This window comes from Prionailurus viverrinus, chromosome D3 (genome assembly GCF_022837055.1).
Source record: "Prionailurus viverrinus isolate Anna chromosome D3, UM_Priviv_1.0, whole genome shotgun sequence".
In the NCBI taxonomy this organism is placed as follows: Eukaryota; Metazoa; Chordata; class Mammalia; order Carnivora; family Felidae; genus Prionailurus; species Prionailurus viverrinus.
In genome coordinates, this window is record NC_062572.1 from 74,647,707 (window position 1) to 74,670,260 (window position 22,554).

Genomic DNA, 22,554 nt, shown 5'->3' on the forward strand with positions numbered 1-22,554 from the left:
AATATTCAAAATACGCAATTCCCATTGACTGATGAGGTAGTGCATTCCTCACTGGGAGTAAGAGATTTTTCAAGAGTATGCTGTATTACTTCTCTCTTGATCTTACTTTGGTTTTTATTATGTTTTCTCCTTTTACCCAGCTTGAAAGCTCAGAAGACAGAATTTTTCACTAATGAATTTTGTATTCCAAAACAGTAGCATGTAATCTGAAAAACTGGACTAACTGGTTTTCCCAGAAACTGTCACAAAAACAGTAAATTTTATTACCACTCTCACCTGAAGAGTGCCAAAGAGTCACTGTTTATGCCCAGCTGTGTGTCTGAATCCTTCTAAATAACTACCAATCTGCCATAAACTTAAGAATTATAAAGCAAACACTGGTTTTGTTTTTTGTTTTGAGAGAGAGAGACAGACAAACAGAGAATCCAAGCAGGCTCCATGCTCAACGCGAGCACGACACGCGGCTCAATCACACGAACCTGGGATCAAGACATGAGTGGACATCAAGAGTCAGACACTTAACAGACTGAGCCACCCAGGTGCCCCAAGCAAACACTTTTTTTTAATGGGACAAGATTAAGGCTACTCTTATAATTGTAATCTTCCCTTTCAGCATACGAAAAAGTAAAGCAGAAGTTTCTTATATCACAAAATTAAACTTGCAAACACACATTCTAATTATTAGAAAAAGTTTCCAACCTTGATTAATCTCAGTATACAGGCTAACCCTCAAACCAAAATTTAATGTATTTTATAATAATGTGTATATTAGGGTGGAAATACTCAAATAACTCATGTAATTTTTGAGACTATTCTTTCCTCTTAGGTGCTGGAAGGAACACAAAAACAAATCTTTTTAATTTTTAAAAAAATGTTTACTTCATCCCTTTCCAATAAGTATCTCTGAAAAGGATCTTTGTACATTCAGAAAGAACACACAATAAAAATTAATTTTTAAAAAATCAGCGACAGGGAGAAAACAAATTTCCTTTTGAAAAGATTAATAGTGATCAATACTAGAGCTGAGCATCAAAAGTGGATCTGAAATTTTTAGGATCCCGGGTGAAAAGAGAAACATTAAATTATATAGATATCAGGTCAGAGAGAAGGAAGTATATCAATTAATAAGGGAAACAAAGCTGTCCTAGTATTAAATCTAGAAAAAAAAATTAGAGACACTAACATCACAACAAAACTAAGCAAATTTCAAATGCTTTTTCTTTTTCAGTGGCCTTCCATAAAAGCCAAGAATATAAAATTTAAAGGAAACTTGGTGAAGGTGATTCTTAAAGGGACTAAGCACCCGTGCGATCTAATTACCATGTCGCCTTTTGGTTGGTCTAACTTGACTGAGGCTAGAAAAGAGGATAATTAAAGAGGTGGAGGAAGAGCATGTGTTTTATAAACGGGTGATTTTCAAACATTTTTGCATTCCTACCAGCTAAAAAATTTTTGAAATGATATATCTCACCTACATTTCAAAGCTGACATCAAGACTATTTCAAACTGTAATGTAAGTGATTGCAAAGAATGCACTTACTACCATTTTAAGTACTGACACTTTAATAAACCTATCACTTTACAATGTATCTAACAATCTAAATATATTCACCATCAACCACTTATACATGAACAAACTTTTCAGTAAGTACACATTTTGTTTCACTTTTTCTCTTTGAGCTAATAATTCCATTCCCAAAGTTATTTCCTCTTTTAAACTTGAAAACCTTTAGTTGATTATATATATGTCATGAGATTATTTTTTTTACTTTTTGTGACCATAAAGTACTTAGTGATTAAAAAATGTCTTTTGCTTTACTACATCACTAGTATATAACTGCCCCTAAATAGTAAATTACATGTTAATGAGTAAGATAAAAGTTAGATGCATTAAATAAGAGAATTTTTTATTTAAAAAAAAACCTCAGGGCACCTGGGTGGTTCAGTCGGTTGAGTGTCCAACTTCGGCTCAGGTCATGATCTTGCAATTCATGGGTTCGAACCCTGCGTTGGGCTCTACGCTGACAGCTCAGAGCCTGGAGCCTGCTTCCGATTCTGTGTCTCCCTCTCTCTCTGTCCCTCCCCAGCTCATGCTCTGTCTCTCCGCCTCTCAAAAATAAATAAATGTTAAAAAAAATTTTTTTTTTTAATAACTTCATGGGCTGGGACAGATGCTAGAATAGGCCCAAGATTTAGTACCAATTCCATTCCTATCCTTCATTTTTTGTAGGTGTAACAGCAAGAAACCCTATTTGCATAAATGAGTAAATAGAATGAGTTTTCTTCTCAATTCTTTGAACTTCTTTTGAGTTATATGTCAAAATATCGCATAGTGAACCATCAAAAATTTTTAATAATCGAAGTCTACATAAAGTGCTCTGTAAACTTTAGACAAAGAACTTTACCGACAGAAAGTCTTGACTGTTACCAAGTAATTCATTTTCTCGGCATCGACACCAGTATTTCAAATTATTCCTTTACTGGAGATCAAACATTTTGCACCATGGTAATACGACAGGCTAGCAAAAAGTATGCTCTTCTGTAAAATGGGAGAAGGTGGACTACAAAAGGGCAACTGGGGAAAAAAGAGTTTGTACCTCTATCCCGGGGCATGCTCAGGTCCACTACATGAAAGAGTGTACTTCTAGAAGTTAAGAATACAGAAACACTCCTTTAAAACCATGCGTGTTGTGTGTACTATGGAAGCCTTTACACAGCATAGTTTTGAACAGCAGGAACTTATATATTCTAAATACCACTTTTTCCAGCCTAGCTTTGAAATAAAACTGAATGACAGTTCAAAATTGTACATATTCTATGACAAGAACCAAAAGGACTCATTTCACCTTTAAAATCCTTGCAAATTTTGCACTTTTAAAAATTAGCCATGTTTTAATGTAAAAAATGTTGCTCTACCTACCCAAAATGCTCAAATAAAACTGATACTTCCAAGTTTCATTCATCATTTTAATTCCATGGCTTTCCATATAGTACATCCCCCAAGAAATATTCATGCCCCAATTTGAGAACTTTGTTTTTCTGGGATCACTTTCCTCATCTGTAAATGAGGATGATAACAATAACCATTCATAAGATTCTTACAAAGATCACACAAGATAATGCATGTATAATGCTGCTTTCATCCAGTCTTTGAACAAATACTGAGTGCCTACTACGTGCCAGGCACTGACTGTATGCTGGGTATACAGTTATCATCAAAACACAAAAATCCCTGCCTCAGAGCTTACATTCTGGGAGAAGACAACAAAATAGCTGTAGGTTTTATGGCCACATTGGTATGTCAATTCTGAATAAATACCTGCTCTTTCTATTATTAGCATTAATGTGTTTTTGAGCATGCTACTGAAAATTAGGAACTTAAACCTATTAAGCTTTTTCAGGAGAAAAGCCATTCCCTGGTTCACAAAGAGGGGAGCCTGAGAGGTACATTTAGAGCAAACCAAGAATATCATCAAAAAAATAATTTCATTTTGTTCCAGAATATGTACAGTAGCCTATACTTCGTGCCTTTCCACAAAATCAAAAGCCAATAATGCAAACTGCTGTACAATCTTTGATTTCGTTTAAATGGTATATAATTCACACACCATAAAATTCACCATTTTTAAGTGTACAATTCAGTGGGTTTTTAAAAAATACATTCACAAAGTTCTGCAAACTTCATAGGCTTTTACAAAAAATAAAGAAAAAATATCTGGGATCTACGATTTTGTACTGAAAATCCACTTAGTATAATTTGCTAAGAGCAAGATTCTTTTTTAAGGAGATCAATGAGATATTAAAAAGAGGAGACAGACTACATTTTGAGCTCATTAAAAAGGACTTATACTTGTAGTTAATTGAAGAGGTGGGGGACTGAAATTCATCACTGAAAACAAGTTTTGAGGAGTTCTACTTGAAAAATAACTTCTTGCAGTTTTAGTTAATATGAGGTCATTAAAGAACTTACAACAAAAGACAGAAATGAGTTTCAACCAAATACTGAAGAGCAGCTCTACTCAAACTAGGCCACGTACTGTGTGGAATTCATTATCTCCTTTACATCTGGGTTGGCACTAACTGTATACACATCCTTGGGAGAATGGTGGAGATAGTCACACAAATCATTTGCTGTAGGGCTTCTCTTACCGACTTACAGTCTACAATGTCAGGGAACTCTTCAGGACTTATAAAACTCAGTGAAATAGACCTCAATTGCCAACAAAAAAACCTGGGCATCCAAAATAAATCTTGCCAAAGCCAAAGCATAGGCTACTATGACTCCAAATCTACCTACATTATTAGCATGAAATCCAAGCCCAGCCCTCTCAAAAGGCTCTATCATATTTGGATAGATCTGAAGGCACTAACTTACAACATAAACCTAATATCATACTGAAGAGACTATTCTCATCAGTAAGTCTACTTGCTAACATGTAAAGTTCTTCTGTTCGCTTTTTGCTCCCTAGCAATCTTTATCCAATCAATATCTAAATACAGATGACCCTTGAATAATGTGGGGGTGAGGGGCACCTAACTGCCACACAGTCGAAAATACACATATATATATACATATATATATATATATATATATATATATACACATATATATAATTTTGACTTCCCCAAAACTTTACTATTTATGGCCTGTGACCAGAGGTCCTATGGATAACATAAACAGTTGATTAATACATGTTTTCTATGTTGTATGTATTACATACTGTATTCTTACAACAAAGTAAGCTAAAGAAAATGTTATTAAGAAAATCATAAGGAAAAGAAAATACATGTATAGTATTGCACTGTATTTATCAAAGAAAAGTCTGCATATAAGTGGACCTGTACAGTCCAACCTGTGTTTCAGGATCAATTGTATCTGCTCAAATTAGCCAAAAAAATGGATCAATGTTGTTAACTGATACCTTATCTTCATTTATTAGCTAAAGGTTATTTATTAGCAAAAGATAAATAGGTATCTATTATTAAGGACATTCCTGCAATGAGAAAATTAGAAGTGCTTTGAACAAGAGAATACTAAACAGTTCTAGGACTAAAGAGGCCTTTGCTCTGATCCTTCCCTCCTTTATTCACTCATTAAACACTGTCCACGTCACCATCATTCCTGCTTGAATGAGCACTGGCCCCTGACTCCTACTTCTGCACTTTACATTTTCCACACAGCAGCCAAAGCAATCCTATTGCTCCCTATCTGGAGTCCGAAAATAGCATTCCATACCATTCCTTATGCCAGCTTGACAAGCCGTGATTAGGTTGTCTGCTGCCTTGACCTCACCTAGGATGCCTTCCCCTTGCACTAAACTCCAGCCACAGTGGCCTACTCTGCTCTCACAGGCTTAATGTATCCTGCCTTAGGGATTTTGCACTGGCTACTCCCTTTACATGGTATGCTTTTCCTTGTGGTTTTTGTATAGCTCACTTAATCATTCAGATCTCAGCTGCAAAATCCTCCTCTTGGAGAAAACTTCCCTGATTGCTCAGCCTGAACAGCCACCCAGTCAGTCTCAACCACTGTTAATTAATTCACAGTACAGCACTTGATATTTAAACTGTGTATTAGTTTGTCATACCACTAGAATTAAAGTTCCATGAGCACAGAAACTTCCTTTACCATATTTTTCAGAGTCTGCGATAATGCCTAAGCATATAATGTGCTAAAAGTTTTCTGTGGAATAAATGGATGCACAAAATGTCTATTACACGTAAAATCTTATGTTACGCAGACCTGAGCCTTCAATAGTCTCATTTTCTGCTTTAAACTCAAAGGTGCTAAACAGGTAGAAAATACTATCATTCATTGCTATCTACAACGTCCATCTCAAAATTATGCAAAGAATGAAGTCACCTGGGGCACCCAGGTGGCTCAGTTGATCAAGCTTCTGACTTCAGCTCAGGATATGATCCTGCGGTCTGTGAGTTCAGGCCCCGCATTGGGTTCCCTGCTGTCAGCACGGAGCCCAGTGTGGATCCTCTGTCCCCCTGTCTTTCTGCCCCTCCCCCACTTGTTCTCTTTCTCTCTCTCAAAAATAAACATTAAAAAAAAATTTTAAGAATAAAATTATCTATATTATCTGCCTTGAAATCATCAATGTAAGAGAAATGGCCCCTAGACTTACTCCATCTATTACTATTTAAATTATGCTTATAGGTGGGATGTGGCCAGTGTCTTCCTGAGTCACAAAGTCAGCCCAGAGTCCAGACCATAATGTTTCAACTGTGTGCTCTGCTCTAACAATTACCAAAATTAATACCACCACATATTACATTCCTCAGTAATAACCAGTCAAGTCTCTCAGATCATACACTATCACCCACTACTCGTCCCCGTAATATTCTGCACCCCCACTCATCTACCCCACCGTTCAGTGGCTTTCAAACTTTTTTGACCCATCCCAGACCCAATCCTCATAGCATACACTCTTGAATGACGGGCCACTTTCCTATATTCTCAATATTTTCTCTAAACGTTCTCTCCAGTTCCTGCATTCGCTGACTTGGCCATCCTTTGATGGCCTCAAGTCCTCTCACATGAAACTTCTCTTTCCCTCCCTCTCCTCCCACCCTTCCTACGTCTCTCCCTCTCTACTGCATATCTAAGGGCCAAGAGGTGGCATAGGTTTTCTCCTTTCTCCCACTTTTCTCAAATAATTTCTCCACTTTTGATCCTTCAAAAACACTAGTTCCTTTGAAGTTCATATATCTGGCTATACTACCCTCTACCCCTGCTCCCTTTCTCCTTCATTCACTAGACTTTAGCTTCCATTTCAGTCTTCTTCTCCATCCCAACTCTTGTCCTCATTCTGGGAGACCTCAAAAACCATGTGGATAACTACCCAATATCCTGAGTCCTTTGACCTGTTATTCCTCTGCCCAACCTCACTCACCTAACATTATAGTCACAGGCTTGTCTACACTAGTAACTACACCATCTCCAGTATCTCAATCAAGCATCCAAGTCTCCCAATTCCTACTTCCTATCCTTGCAGCTCACTTTCTCAGAACTGCCCTCTGCATTCTTTGACTCCCATCCATTGACTCTCTTGGTTTCTCACTGCTCTTTAACCCCTTTCACATTCCTCCCTACCCAGTACAGGTTTCATGGTAGTGGTGGTGGTTGTTGTTGTTGTTGTTGTTGTTGTTGTTGTTGTTGTTGTTCTTCTTCTTCTTCATCATCATCATCATCCTGCGAAATGTGCTTGTTTGATGTCTGTGATTTTTCCACCTTGCTACAGACCCTATTATTAAACTTTTCAAAATCTTTTAAGGTGGGAGTTTAACCAAATCATCTCTTTCACCTACCATCTAGTGATTCTCTTCTCTATCCAAAAAAAATTACCAAAAGATTTGTCCATCTTAATTTTATCTCTCACTCACTTTTAACTCCGTCCAACCTGGCTTCTGTTGCCACTGAAAATCAAGGTTATTAATTTACCTTCATATTGCCAAAATCAAGGGAAATTTCTGTTTCCCTCCACTCAACCCATCCTAGGCATCAATACAACTGACCACTCACTCTTCTTTTTGAAACATTCTCCTCTCCCATGTCTCTCCTACCGTACTAGCCATTCTTTCTCAATTCACTTTGCTGATTCCTTCTGCTGTAACCAAGTTTTAGTTATTGGATTTGCTCAGAGCTTGGTTCTGGATCTTTTTGTCTGGGCAATCTCTTTTAGTCCCATTACTTGGAATACTGCTTAAGTGCTAATGACTTTCCAGGTGAGACCTCACAATTTGGCATAGCAACTGCATATGTGACATCTCCATCCGGATGTTTAATAAGCACCTCAAACCTTGCATGTTCAAGATTTATTTTATTGACCCATACAAATTATTTCCTAAGGTGATCGCAGTGAATGGTAACCCAATCCACCCACTCATCTAAAAACGAAGGTCTCACACTTGAGTCTTCTCTGTCATCTTCCATACCCAATCATTAGCAAATCCTGTAAATTCTACATTCAAAACAGATCTAAAAACTGTCTGCTTCTCTCCACCACCACGTGTCTAGGCCATCATCATTTATCAACAGACTACTAGAATAACTACTTGCTCTCTACTTCCACTTTTGTCCATTTCATTTCAAATTAACAGAAACTGGACTCAACAGTGGCCTACACTTAAGGGAGATGCCAGTAATCCCTTATAAGAACTTCAAGGCCTAGCAATGTTAATTTATCACCTATGATCTGCTCACTGCCCCTCTTCACTCCCAACTATATCCACTAGAAAGATACCAGAAGAAACTCCATGCCAACAAGTGCTTAATACACTGATGAAGAGGACACTAGCATCTTTGGGAAAAATTTTAGTTACTTTCTCTATAAGACCAGGAATAAAGAATGAGAGGTCTCTGTTTTCAGTGTGGATGGAGAGATTCTACAAAGAACCCAAGGGGCAGTTCTTACCATATAGTATGCTCTATCAGGAGCTGGTAATCAGAATGATCCTACCACAGGAGTCCTGAGGACATAAATCAGTCAGTCCTGAGGACATAAATAAGTCAGTCCACTACAGGACTACTTTCAATAACTGAAAAATCCCCAATTTCTTCAACAAAGTCCTAACTTGAGATAGAGCAAGTGAGTTGGTCCCTCATATCTTCTGCCAAGGCTTTGCTTCTTCTCTTGCTTCTAAACAGTGGTTATTAGCTTTGTCAGCTACATTTTCCTTTAGAATTTGGTAAATAGACTCTCTCCTCACAAAAAATGCATAACAGAAAATGCTGCACTTAGTTCAAAGGTTCCTGGAGGGCCTCCTGAAGCATGGACTCTTAGACTGGACACCTGCCTCTCTACTGGTTCTCTCTTGGCCACTTTTATCCATTAAAGGAAAAATAACAATAATGATAGTGTTCCTTGGTCATGCATTCTCTTTTGAATATTTTCCTCTCCTCTCTCATTCAATCTCCATAAAAGTAGTCTAAGCATTTTTATGATTAGAGGAGTAAAAATATATACTGTACATACATGTTTGTAAATGCACAGAAGTTCTGGAAGGACACATGACAAAACTAACAGCAGTTTCCTCTCAGGAAGAGGACTGCACATGAGAGACTGTAGAGGGAGGGAGGCTTTTTTTATCAACTATCCTTTCACCCTGTGTACAAATTACCCAATCAAATAATAAATCAAAATTGTAAAACCTTTAAAACAGCAGGATACATTTTGCTTCTAATTTCTCATTTCCCAGAAACTTTCTGGCATTCTAAGAAAGACTTCTGGTCCCTCATAACTGGTCACCAGATGCCTTCTAACTTGGAAATCCAATGGATACTACAAAGTAAATTTTCTTTCCTAGGCTTTTATAACACAATTTCTTGATTCTCCTACTACTTTTCTGGAAGTTCCTTCTTACTCTCCATGAAACTAATTTATTCATTTATTCACTACCAATGGTGTGACAAGGTAATTTTCTTCTATTTGCCCCTTGTTAGGCGATCCTAGTAAGTTATGACAAACCACAATGACAGGAGTTCTCAAAGCATGACCTGGGAGTTCCTGGGGCTGCACCAGATCCTTTCAGAAGTCCAAGTAACAAAACTATTGCAACTCAGTCTTCCTCACCCCATCCCCAAACTCGATCTTCTTCCCCTATTCTTTACCGACCTCCACCCCAGTGACTCAAGCCAGAACCGTAGCATGCATCAATGGTTCTGTGTCTCTACAATCATCAGTACTTAAATGTACTTATATCTCTTGATTGACTCTAACACCTTTCCATACCTCCTGCTACAGCATTAGTTCAAGCCATCATTACTTTTCTAGACTACAACAGCCTAAACCACTATCCCTACTTCCAGTTTCATCTTTTCCCAAATTCATTCTCCCCCTGTACCCATTCTGTCCAGTACCCAATCTGATTCCCACCATCACCACCTGTTCACTTGTGCTTCTCAAACTGCAGATACTGCCCCCAAGATGTATTAGCTCTCTACAAGAATTTTATTATTTTGTTGAGGATAAGTAAAACAAGCACATTCTAGATCATTTGGTTACATACCTAGGATACAGCCATACAGAATCCAAGGTCATGTTGATAAAATCACAAGCACACTACCATAAACCAACATAATTCATGAAAAATGAATAATGGCAGACTTACACAATTGATTCCACTCAAGACAATCTAATGTTGTTTATTTCCAAATTATCAAATTTGTGTGACTAGAGAAATGTGATGAAAGAACTGAGTCTTTCCAAGGTAAGCACACCCAGCCAACCTAAAAAGTAACTTGTTCTATACCATATTCACATTGTAAGCATTTTATAAAAATACATCATATGGCACATTCATGTTGGGGAACTTGGACTTTATTAGTTTTGTTGCTTTAATTTATACACATTTTAGTGTTAAGAGCCAGAACCACAGGAATTCAGTTTAATGTTCACACATCTGAAACACTGAAGTAAAAGGAATTTCTAGCAACAAAACCCAACTACTGGAGTTCCCAAAACATATTTTGTGCACAGAACCACTGTGCTCTTTTTATCCAATCCTAGTTTTTCCCATTACTTTTTTAAAGAAACTTACCCTTTCAAGAACTAAAAATCAGTTATTCAGTCTCACTAGCCATATTCCAACTACTCACTGGCCAGCCACATGTGGCTAGTGGCTACGACATTTCCATCATTACCTAACTGTAACTTCTCCCTTTGAGTAAGCATTGAGAAAGCTATTCCTCCCTTCAAACTCTGTTTTGATGACTTCCAAATCTTCGTTTAGTCTTTTTCTATTAACTTAATGGAGTACCTTCAGCAACCACTTGATAGCTCTACTTTATCAGCTAGAAAGACAGAACTAGTGACTGGAAAAAATTACGGTAGTACCAAATCAGTAAGGTACAATGTAATAGGGAATGGAAAAGATTTTCAGGGTAAGGTTAAGATTGTGATTGAGACAAGCAAGAACAGCTACTGCAAAAATAGTAGTAAATACAAAAGACAATGCCCACTCCACTGTACCCACTCATCCTAAAATGATTACCACTTTGCAAAGATCTTCAAAAGATATCTTCCCAACCATACCTGAAGTATTAGCACTCAGTAAACGCACTTTTGATATGGAAAATATATTAAGATCTCAGTATATAATCGGTCATTATGAACTGCAATTTAACCTGCTTCAAAGTTTATTTTGTTAATAACATTTCAAATTCTTTCAAGGGTTTTTAAAAACCTCAAAAAACAACACAATTAATAACATACTTCAGCCAAGTTTATAACTATACAGCAAAACTACCTAACATTCCTGTTTATTTCCCAGCATTCTCTATACCATATTATTTTTTAAAAAGACGTAATACATTATTAGCCACAAATACACTTTCTGCTTTATAGAGATATTCAGTGTTGGCATGACTCCAAAAGAAAGCCTATTTTTAAAACTGCAAAACTCAATTTTCTGAATGCTTAATTAAAAGAAAATCAGGTGCAAAAGTAAGACTATGCCCCCCAAAATTCAAATAGAAACTTCAGAAAACAATGACAATGAAAGGTAGTTCCAAAATAATGTACGGCATATTAATTTATTCAATGTTTATGACCACTATAAACTTCCGGAATGAGGTGAATATTAAATCAAATAAACATGAAGCAAACATTTATTAAGTACCTACCGTGTACTAGGCTTTGGACTACCTATACAAAAAAAAAAAAAAAAAAAGAAAAAAGAAAAAGAAAGAAAAAGACAGTCCCTGCCCTCATGGAGCTCACAGTCTAGTTGAAGCAGACAAACAATCACAAATACAATGGCAAAGCACCAGGGAGGCATTATGGAAGAAGGGACTGGTCCTGCCTGATGAATGCAGGGGCGGGCTTCACAGAGGTGGAGACAATGGAGCTGGGCCTTGGATGAGCAGGAGTTCACCAGATGGAGGGGAAGGGGGGAAGCGCATTCCAAGCAGAGGAAACAGCACATGCGCAAGCAGAATCTCGAAAGCACATGCCATGGTGCAGGAGGATGAGCAGTCCAGCGCAGCTAGAGCATAAAGGTGCACACAAACTAAAGAGACGAATTAGTTTTTGGTTTTTAGTGAATTGTAACTATCAGGTATAAATCTTCATATTACACTTACTGTAGCTTAACTGTGATTCTGATAACAATAGGGCAGTTTGAAAATATTCCATTCATTTCACAAATATTTGAGCCCTTTTGACAGGTACCCAGCAATGTGGTTAGAGTTGTTTTAGTTTTTTTAAAGCAGTTTTAGAAAAATAAATCTTAATACTCCTCTGTACCTTCAAGCAGCAAAATTAACCCAGAATAAAGGTTCTCTTAAGCTGAATCACAGAGCTTCACCTATACACACTACACTCACTTTTGGTAATCTGAGTTCCCTGTACTACCACTATCTTTTTTACCCTTAACACTTTTGTAACTATCAACCCAAAGTAACCCCACAATTAAGCAATAGAGAAAGCAATTTCAGCTTTCCCTTCCCATTCTGCCTATCTAAACATGGTACTTGACAATGCCCCTATGGACATCAATGCATGGTGACCAATGCAACAGATGAGGAAATAATGCACTCTGACCCCCATACCAGTTTTTGGAAATTAAACTATTAAAAACAAACTATTCGGCTGAATTCTGAATAAAGAGAGCTACGAAGCAGAGACCCATAGCCTTTCAGGAAAAGTAAAAAGGTACAGAGGAAGAGATCTTCGGTCAAAGAGTTTCCCACACTGGCCACCAAGCAACACTGTTCACCGAGGAAGCTTGGAGCTTAGGAGGGTGCGATGCGGAAAAGAAAGGAACTCACATGGGTCAAACACTTTATTAGGGTTTTCATATTAATTCCTATTTACTCCTCACAGTAATGCTAAGGGAAAGAGTGCACTACCTTACTTTCACAAATGAGAAATCTGAGGCCATGCGAAGTTAAAAGAGTCACCCCATGACTGCCTGAGCTAATAAGTGGCAGAGCCTGCCTGGTTCCAAAGCCTGTCTCATTCTACACACCGCCTCGGGGTTCCTACAGTGAATGCTAGACTCCCAAGTGGCATGCGACTGACTGTAGCAAGGTTATATATACCCTGGAAGAAAAGCCCTTGCTTTTCCCTCCACTATGTTCACAGTCAGTGTGAGACGATAGTGGTGGCAATACACATACATGTATCTCTGAAGTTTAGAGGAAGAAAAATTGTGACAAAATGGTTACGTAAGATTAGCCGCCCTTGGGGCGGGGGTGGGGAGGGAAGCTTTCTTAGCAAAGATATTGGATGCTGTAATGCAATTAAATTAGCATAATAACTCAAACTCTACTTGTTTAAATTCCTACACAATAAACCATCAAACAAGCAGCTCAATAAAAATAAGAGCTAATGGAAAAAAATCCAATCATCCTATCCGGATGAGAATATTATTGCTACAAGTCCTTCTCCTCCACATCATCAAAAGTCAAAATAAAAACTACCCTTTCTCAAATCCTAATCCCAAAAATTGATAGGTAAGCATAAACTATGTGGTAAGGATACCTGCCACATTAAAATTTTGCCTCTCTTTGGGCAACAGGAACTATTTTAAGAAAAAAAAATGAGACAATTAACATCAACACAGAAATCTTTTGTAAAAAGTCCCAATGGGCCAAAAATGTGATGTTTGAGAGATACTGAAATATTGTTTTCAACTGTGCACAATTTACTTATGCAAAGTACTGCCAACTACCATAAATTAATCAGATTTATAAGTCAAAATGCTTTGCCAGGGCAGGGTAGACTAAGACATTCAGACACAGCCAAAATTCTAGTGACATAATTACAATGTAAGATACTTTGTGGAAAGCTTTTGAAATAGGATACATATGCTCTAAGTAAATTAACCAACCTTATTTTGATTGAGAGGATCATTCCGCAGTCTCTGTTTGTTCTTCTGTAATTTACTAGGCATCATCTTTCCAGTTCTGAAGTCAAAACTGCTGAGGTCAACAGTATTTCCCAGGTACCTTGCCAACTGAGGTTTGCTTCTGAACTTCTTACCACTTGGACTAGAAGAAAGATAACATCAATTGTACAAAAGATAACAGTACTTAGATCTCCAGGCATCTTCTTTTCTCTCCCAATATGTTTATTTTTTTCAAAGAAATGGTAAAGTTTTAAAGGAACTTTACAACTTCCCTGTAAGAAGAGATAACGCTTCATCTAGTATTACACTCCACTAGGTACACCGCTGGAGTAACATCTGCAGATGTTACTGCAGATTATCCCACTGGTCACTCACTCCAGAGCCACTGACAGAATCCGGGTACAAACTGCATGCAGAGCACAATACACATGCCGCAAAGGTCTTCAACATTACAAACTACTTCTAAACTGACTTTTGAAATGCTTTTTCTTGTAAGTATTACATATACACAATGTCAGCAGTAATCAGAACTTCAGAACACATTCTTCTGAAGTCAACAATCCTTGTTAAAAACACACATACAAAAAAAACAAACAAACAAAAAAGCAGAAAACACTTGGAATCCATATACTCTTTGGGCTACCCATCTGAACTCACAACATTACAATAGAAAAAAGATATATTGAATTCTGATAGTATTTAAATGCTCCCTAAAAGGAGGAAACTGAGGCAAACATTTGCAAATGGTGTGAACATTGTTGACATGAACTTTTTTACCCAAACTCCTACCTCGGAGAAGCTTATCAAGAATAACTTCTCAGGTCGCCTGGGTGGCTCAGTCGGTTAAGCATCCAACTCTTGATTTTGGCTCAGGTCATGATCTCACAGTTCATGAGTTCAAGCCTCACATAGAGCTCGCACTGTCAGCACAGAGCCCGTTTGGGATTCTCTCTCTCCTTCTACCCCGCCCGCCCTCTCTCTCTCTCTCTCTCTCTCTCTCAAAATAAAAAAAAAAAAAAAGGATAACTTCTCCTAAGAAAATATTATCAAAGCTGGAAAATTATAAAAGTGCCAAAATTATATAAAAAGCTAAACTAAACTAGTGTTTCCTAAAAAAGTTTTTTGCTGTGTGGCATTGATCTAGAAGAAAAATTTTATAGGAAAAATGCCCCAGTTTTACCTAATAAATTTTCTGAGCCAAACGTGCTAAAATCAACTATTAAAGTCAGCATAGATAGGTTACCAGAAGAGAACTGTAAGAATTCTAAATTATTTCTCAAAAAAAGCCAACATGTCCTATTTAGAACTTAACCTTGCACTAACAGACCACAATAAAAGAAAAATAATTGAACAGGAAAACAAAAGGGAATTTTGCGTGGGAAACCAAGCTACAAAATACTGCCCTGGAAGAGCAAAACTTTTCTCTGGGTCAAATCCAAACCAAAACAACACGCCACACTTTGTCACAAATTCTGTGCCACCACTCACTTCAAGACAAATGAAGATCATATCGGCATTTTTTTTCGACAATCACAGAATTCAAGTATTCTTGAAACACAATTCAAGTTATAAAATTCAGCCTACCGATGGAGGTAACAACCAGTAACAACTAGGACATAACGGAGTAGAACAAACTCAGACAACAACTAGAACACAGGAGAGGAAAGAATACAGGATTACGCAGAAGTAAACCTCCACTCTCATTCTAACCAGATTTCCAAATATGCTCAGTATGACAAACAAACTGCACATAATCCTCAAGATGGTTCAAAACTTGAGCCATCTCTGCCCACCACAAACTTGCACCCCAAACCTCATCTCATATCGTCCTCTGTTGTGGCCCCACTGCCGTCCACCTAGCGCCTAATCTACCAAACTAGAAAGCCACTTGACGATGCTTCGGTGCCCCACCCCTCAGCCACACATCTGACACCAAGTGCTAAATGTTCAGGCTCCTCGATGCCGACAAAAATAGCTTCATCTCCCCAGGAACACATCAAAGACCTTCCATTTGTTTATAGTTATTTTCAAAAGTCCGTTTCTCCACCAGCCTTGGTACCCCATGTTCCAAACTCAGTGTCACCAGAAATACGCCATGTACCTTTGACTTTTAGCCATGTCTTTCCAGATGGAAGCATGAACATAAGCAATATCCTGCCTGTCGTAAGATTATTAAAGCCTCCAAGCCCAAGTAAAATGTCACCTCTTCTGTGAAGCTGTGATCCTCCAAACCCAGTTAGAAATAAATCTACTATATCTCTGCAATTCTACTTCATTACAAAAATCTCTATGTATTTCCTTGATGATTCAAACAACCAGAAATTGCAATGCCATTTTTCAAAACTCTCAAACATGAATTAACATATATGAACACTGAACAAAGTAACTTTCTCACAACAAAATACTTTATCAGTTGAATAGTAAAGAACATAAGTTTCATTTGCAGACACAATAAAATGGTAAGTTCTATACTTATGTAAGTTATATTGCATGGACTCTTAAAATCGAACCAGAAAATATTTTCATGATTAATCTATTACACTACATAAGAAATAAAGAATTAAAGACCCCAATTAATTTGAAAACTTGGTAAAGATTATTCCATTATGTCACTTATACAACTACAATGAAGATTAAGCTAGAATAGCCATTTAGTCCTTATAATCAGAAATTCCAGTTACGGTCAACAAGATTCTGATAACCTATTTGATATACCTCAAATATGAATAAAAACCTCTCTACAAAATGATAGTTCTCAATCAGACTTCCATCTAATAAGACATCTTATTAGTGCAATAAAAGCTGAGCTTAAAGTGGACTTAGTTTCAACAGACTAATGCTCCAGAAAATGAAAATACTAAGGTAGTAACTTCTACCAAAAAGATAAGCACTATTATTTTTAAGGATACAGCTTACAAACAGAAAATCATTTTTTAAGAAATCAATTTACTAAATTCACAAATTAGCCCTGCAATGAGTAGTTTCTCATGAAACGGTGGAAATGCCAGCTATCTACTGCAGTTGAACACATACTAGAGCGTCAGTATAACATCACTCTAGAACAAAACTCATTAGAAATCAGTTTTAGACACTCCTCCCCAAATTAAGGAAATCTAACTACGTAAGAACTCAAGTAATGTGACTGCATAGCTTATAATCTAGATTAGCAATTTAATATGGTTTAAATAGTTCCTATGTCTACTGATTTTAAAAATCAAATGGAGGGGCGCCTGGGTGGCGCAGTCGGTTAAGCGTCCGACTTCAGCCAGGTCACGATCTCGCGGTCCGTGAGTTCGAGCCCCGCGTCAGGCTCTGGGCTGATGGCTCGGAGCCTGGAGCCTGTTTCCGATTCTGTGTCTCCCTCTCTCTCTGCCCCTCCCCCGTTCATGCTCTGTCTCTCTCTGTCCCAAAAATAAATAAAAATGTTGAAAAAAAAATTTTTTTTTAAATCAAATGGAAACTGTGAAAGGCCTGACATATTCTACCGATAAACTAAATTAGCAATGAAGAAAATGGAAATCAAGTCTTAGCTATGAACATATCCCAAAAAAGGCAGACTATTAACTGGTACTCTATCGGTTATTCATACAAATCACTACCCCCAGTCATAAAGACGGAATTCTATGCGGCATCTACGCGGGATAGCTACAAGTACTGGTCATACACACGGCTGCCTTCAGAACAGTGGTACAAGCCGTTCTCTGTAACTGCTATAGCTTGTGCTTATTAGTGTTTTAGGGAAGTCAACCTGGCTGCCCCAGGAGATTATAAACCAGGGACCTTCCTCTGCACAAGATGAAGGCAAGCATATAGAAAGGCAAAGGCCAAGGGAATGGTTAAGTAAGAATTCTTCCCATCAGGTACAGAAATATGTGGATAGCACCGACATGACCCTGAAAGTGGTGGAGGAAATAATGCTAGATGAACAAAAAAACTACCCAGAATGACTAAGTCATCATCGGTCTGCCCTCTAAGATGGCTGCAGTAAGTAGGTCGCAATCTCACACACCAGGGATTAGCATGACTAAGCTTTTATTCTAAAAGCAGCAAACTATAACCTAGGAACATTCTAGTAGACTAGTGAAGGATATTAGTCATTTTCAGCTTTCTCTAACCAAAGCGATTACTTCTAATCCCAGTAATGAAATACTAATATTTCACTTTCAACCACACAAAAAAATTCCCTACCAACTGTCCCCTAGATATGCCCACCCAGAACCAACTTGTGGTCTCACCTTTAACTTCTCCTACCCTCCAAATACCCTAAATAATGATTAAATGAAAATCAAAGATGTGAGAGTTTTAATTTCAGATGAGGACATTTCATCTATGCCTTTGCTAGCTTTCATTTTAATTAAACTGTTTAAAGCACCTACGTGTAACACCGCCTTAGAGGTTTCTAACTACAGATTATCAAAAAGAAACAAATTTTATTAGCATCTGACTTTGCACTCTAAAAAAATTTCACTGAGATAACAGAAACTACTTTAATTCTGGTCACCTTAGTTTAGTGGTATTCCCATTTTATCGCTCTGTATACTCACCTGTGATCATCATTCCCTGAGCTACCTGACGATAGCACACCCTGCCAGTCTCCACAGAAAAAGCAACTCTTCTGAAGACCTGCTGCTGGCCTGTGCAACTGCACCCTGAAAACACTCCTCTGGTGGAGCAGAACATATGTTTCCATGTTACTTTGGTAGCATGGATCATCATGATGTTCAGTCGAACAGGATGAGGAGCCCAGAGTCTGAGCAAACACCAGTATACCTCCGAACCAGTTTCTAACAGGATGAACTGTGGAGGTGGCAGTAATCAGAGCACAATAAGGAGAGCTGGCCTATGAGCGACAAGGAGCACTGTGGACAGCAGATGGTCAGCTACACGGCTGAAGAGCATGTTCAGGAGGGCATCACTCTCCAACAGTACTTTGTGAGGCATGAGAAAAACCTCCATACTAAAAATTCCCTAAGCTACAGCCCTGGAAAAGTTTGAGATCAAAAAAACATCAACTTCCTTTGTTTTATACCTCTTTAAATGTTAAAGCTTATTTGTCAGTTACAGAGTAAGTACCGAAAGAAAAAGACTTCTCTGACTTTAACAACTGTCTCCACAAGTCAAATTTTGGTTGAGACTAAGATCTGAAATCAAAATTATCTTGTACTTCGGTACAAAATATATAATCAGAAAACTGTCAAATCAATTAATTCAAATAACGTATACCATTGCTTCAAAGCTGTAGGACATACACACAGAGAAATCTACCTACAAGTCAGCTCCCAAACCCCCTTTTTTAGTTCCTTTCCTCCCACCTTCACATGCGGGCCTTTCCTAAAGTGAACCATCTTCAGCCCTCGTCTGCAGTTTGTCCCCAGTACATTTTCTCTACTTGTCTTGTCTTGTCTTACTTATGTCTCCCATCAGGTACTACTAAATCCAGTTCCTTTCTTTGAATCTATCCTTCCTTTCCATTGCCATTGACCAAATCAAGTCTTTATCACCTTGGGCCTGAATCACCAGGACAGGCTAACTGACTTTCTACTTGCTGGTCTCTGCATTCTAAACTACCCAGATTACTCTTCCTAAACACCACTCTGACCACAGTTTCAGCTGAAAAGCCTTCAATGACTTTAACCCATTAGCAAAAGGATACCAAATATCTTAGTTCTGCATTTAAGATCCTTTTTCATCTAACCTCCTCTGAACCTGTCAACCCTACTTTCCACTCCTCTTACTCAATGACCTCTGCTCCAACCATGTTAGTTTATTCCTTGTTCGAAACAGGCTGAATGGTTCCCTCTTAGGCCTTTTGCAATCATACCTGTTACCCAATCCGTAATGCAGGACTCCAACCCTGATCCTCAAGGGCCCAGAAATACCAATCCACATTATATCTCTTCCATAAAAAGCCTTCCTTCCCAGACTGAAGCAGTGGAAGGTTTCTTTCCTCTGAACCATATAGCAATTACTGCCAGTATCAGGTAAATAATCACAAACTGCCTGTTGGCATCTCTTGTATTCTGGCTTTGAAATACTGAGTTCTACATGGTTATAAAACTTCTACAAGTTTAAATCTTATCTTCACAAGCAGCATATGCAAGTAGTTATTTATGAATGAAATGATATGATGTCAGATTTGCTTCCAAATAATAAGGTTGAGTCAAGGTAGTACATTGGGGGATGGAAGAAATAAGATTAACAACTGCTGAATTGAGTACTTGGTAGTTTTTTTATATGATCCTACTTTTACATATATGTTTGAAAATTTCTATAATAAAATGTTTAAAACAAACATTAAAGTATACAAGCTGAATATATCCCCTGAAAATTTCAAAGTAATTTTTTAAAAATATGAAGTTTGGGCAAGTAAATGTGAGCATTAAAGAACTTCCTTAGCAGCTGAGGGAGAGGTAGAGAATTATTTTTAAAGTATCATTAGGGAAAAAAAAATTATTTACAGCTTGGCTGCTGGTAAAATGTGACAACATTGCACCTTTTCCCTTGGCATAAGACAACATTGCACCTTTTCCCTTGGCATAAATGTTTAAGGAATCACCAACGCAATTTTAAGTGGTATAAAAGACCTTAAGTATAATTTGAATTCCGTACCAATCATTCTCATTCCATAAACTAGCATTTATGTAACAAACAACATGCAAACAGTATATTACTGATAGCAAATTCTATTATCTCTATATCAAAGCTAGAAAAAAATAAAAGCCAGGGTGATCCACTACCTAATCTCATCCCACTGCCTAAAGGTGAGAAAGAAAAAAGGAAAAAACACTGGTTATTTTGGTTGAATTGAGGACTGGACACTGTTATGGAAATGTCAGAAATCAAATACATCTGGGAATTATTTCAAAATATAATGGGAAAAGGGAATTGAATATTGATGAAACAAGCTTGGCCAGGAGTTCATAATTATTAAAACTGGTTGATGAGCCCATAGGAGCTTCATTACACTTTTCTAACAATTTTTGCTCTTGCACATTTGAATTTTTCAATAAAAAATTAGATAAGTATGCCCCCCCCCCCCTCAAAAAAAGACTATATTTTGAAAAAAGAGGTAGGGGGCCTCTGGAATAGGCCTTTTTAAAGAAACACATACATCACAGCATACATGTTAAAAATAATTTTAAGACATTCATCCTTGCTTTAATCTATGGATTCTTCCAGTGTAAAAAGAACTATAAAAGAACATACACACAGGGGTGCCTGAGTGGCTCAGTCAGTTGAGCGTCCAACTTCAGCTCAGGTCATGATCTCATGGTTTATGAGTTTGAGCCCTGTGTCGGGCTCTGTGCTTAACAGCTCAGAGCCTGGAGCCTGCTTCAGATTCTGTGTCTCCCTCTCTGTCCCTTCCCTGCTCATGCGCTTGCTCGCGCGCTCTCTCTCTCTCTCTCTCTCTCTCGCTCTCTCTCAAAAATAAGTAAACATTAAAAACAAATTTTTAAAAAGAACATATACACCTATATACACAGAGAATGGAAGGCAATATGTCAAAATATTAACACTGATTCTCTTTAGGACTACAAAGCTGATTGTCATTGCTCTCTCTACACTCCTATATTTTCCCAATTTCCACACTGAGCATGGGTCACTCTTCTAATCAGGGGAAAAAATAAAATATTTCTAAAAACCCTGATGAACATGCCCTAATCACATTTCAAAATTAAAATACTGTAAATCTCCACATGATTAACAACTGTTTACATTAGTTAATTAAGCGAAGGGAAAGAAACTACCATTTTATTGATCTGCTGACCATCTACTACATGCCAAATGCCTTACACGTACTTTCATTTAACCTAAAAAAATTCCACGAGGTAAACTTCTTACCTTTAATTTACAGTTGAGGGATCAGAGGCTTATATTATGGAAGCTTATAAATCTGTCCAAGTTAAAATAGTAAAGCAAGATGCAAGACTCAAGTCCCAATTTTCTGACTCAGAAGTTTCCATTCTTATTCTAAACCAGTGCAACACAAGTGTGGTCTACAGACAGACTTACTGGTCTTCAAATAAGTACAGAAGGGGAGAGAAAGCAGTTAGGAACTGACTAGTAAGTTTATGACTGTAGGATCTAAGAGTATAAAGTTGCAACATGTATTCTGTATAACCACTTTTACATTATATTTATTTTTTATCATAAACTACTTCCTACCAGATACTATAACAAATAACTTTACAGTTATGGCACAAAGAAATAATATATTAGTTAACAGTAGATAGAAATATGTTATCCTCCCCAGATGATACAAAAACAATTTTTGATGGTAGATGTTTAAAGCAAAGGATAAAAGGATTTTTTAATATGAAAATTGTAATCAAAAGTCCTACTGCAGATTCCTTCAGGTCTAAAAATCTGTATGGAATACACACACAAACACTAAACACACACAAGTCTAAAGAAAAATAAGAACAGTTACTTCAGCTATTCACTATCTGCATACCTGGTATGGTACAAGACAGGATGCTGGCTATAGCAGGAGACACAAGACACCTCTATAGTGCAGGCCTATTTACAGCCAACACTAACCAGTTTTTTAGATCATTTAGTAGAAATGTATTAACTATTTGCTTCATTCAACAAGCAATTCTTAAGAGCTTTCCGTATAGCAGGGACTATGGTGGATACTGGAGATTCAAGAATGAATCAGACTCAGCCACTCACCTTGAGGAGGTTCAGAAT

General features: G+C 37.5%; 1 protein-coding gene across 1 annotated transcript in view; it reads right to left on the minus strand.

Annotated features, from left to right (window-relative positions):
• The window catches only part of MBD2 (methyl-CpG binding domain protein 2), a 67,346-nt gene that overhangs the window by 35,952 nt on the left and 8,840 nt on the right, over positions 1–22,554 (minus strand). The window contains exon 2 of the mRNA XM_047827571.1: positions 13,843–14,002. Within this exon, the coding sequence (XP_047683527.1) occupies positions 13,843–14,002 (160 nt within the window). The remainder of the gene's footprint in view (positions 1–13,842; positions 14,003–22,554) is intronic.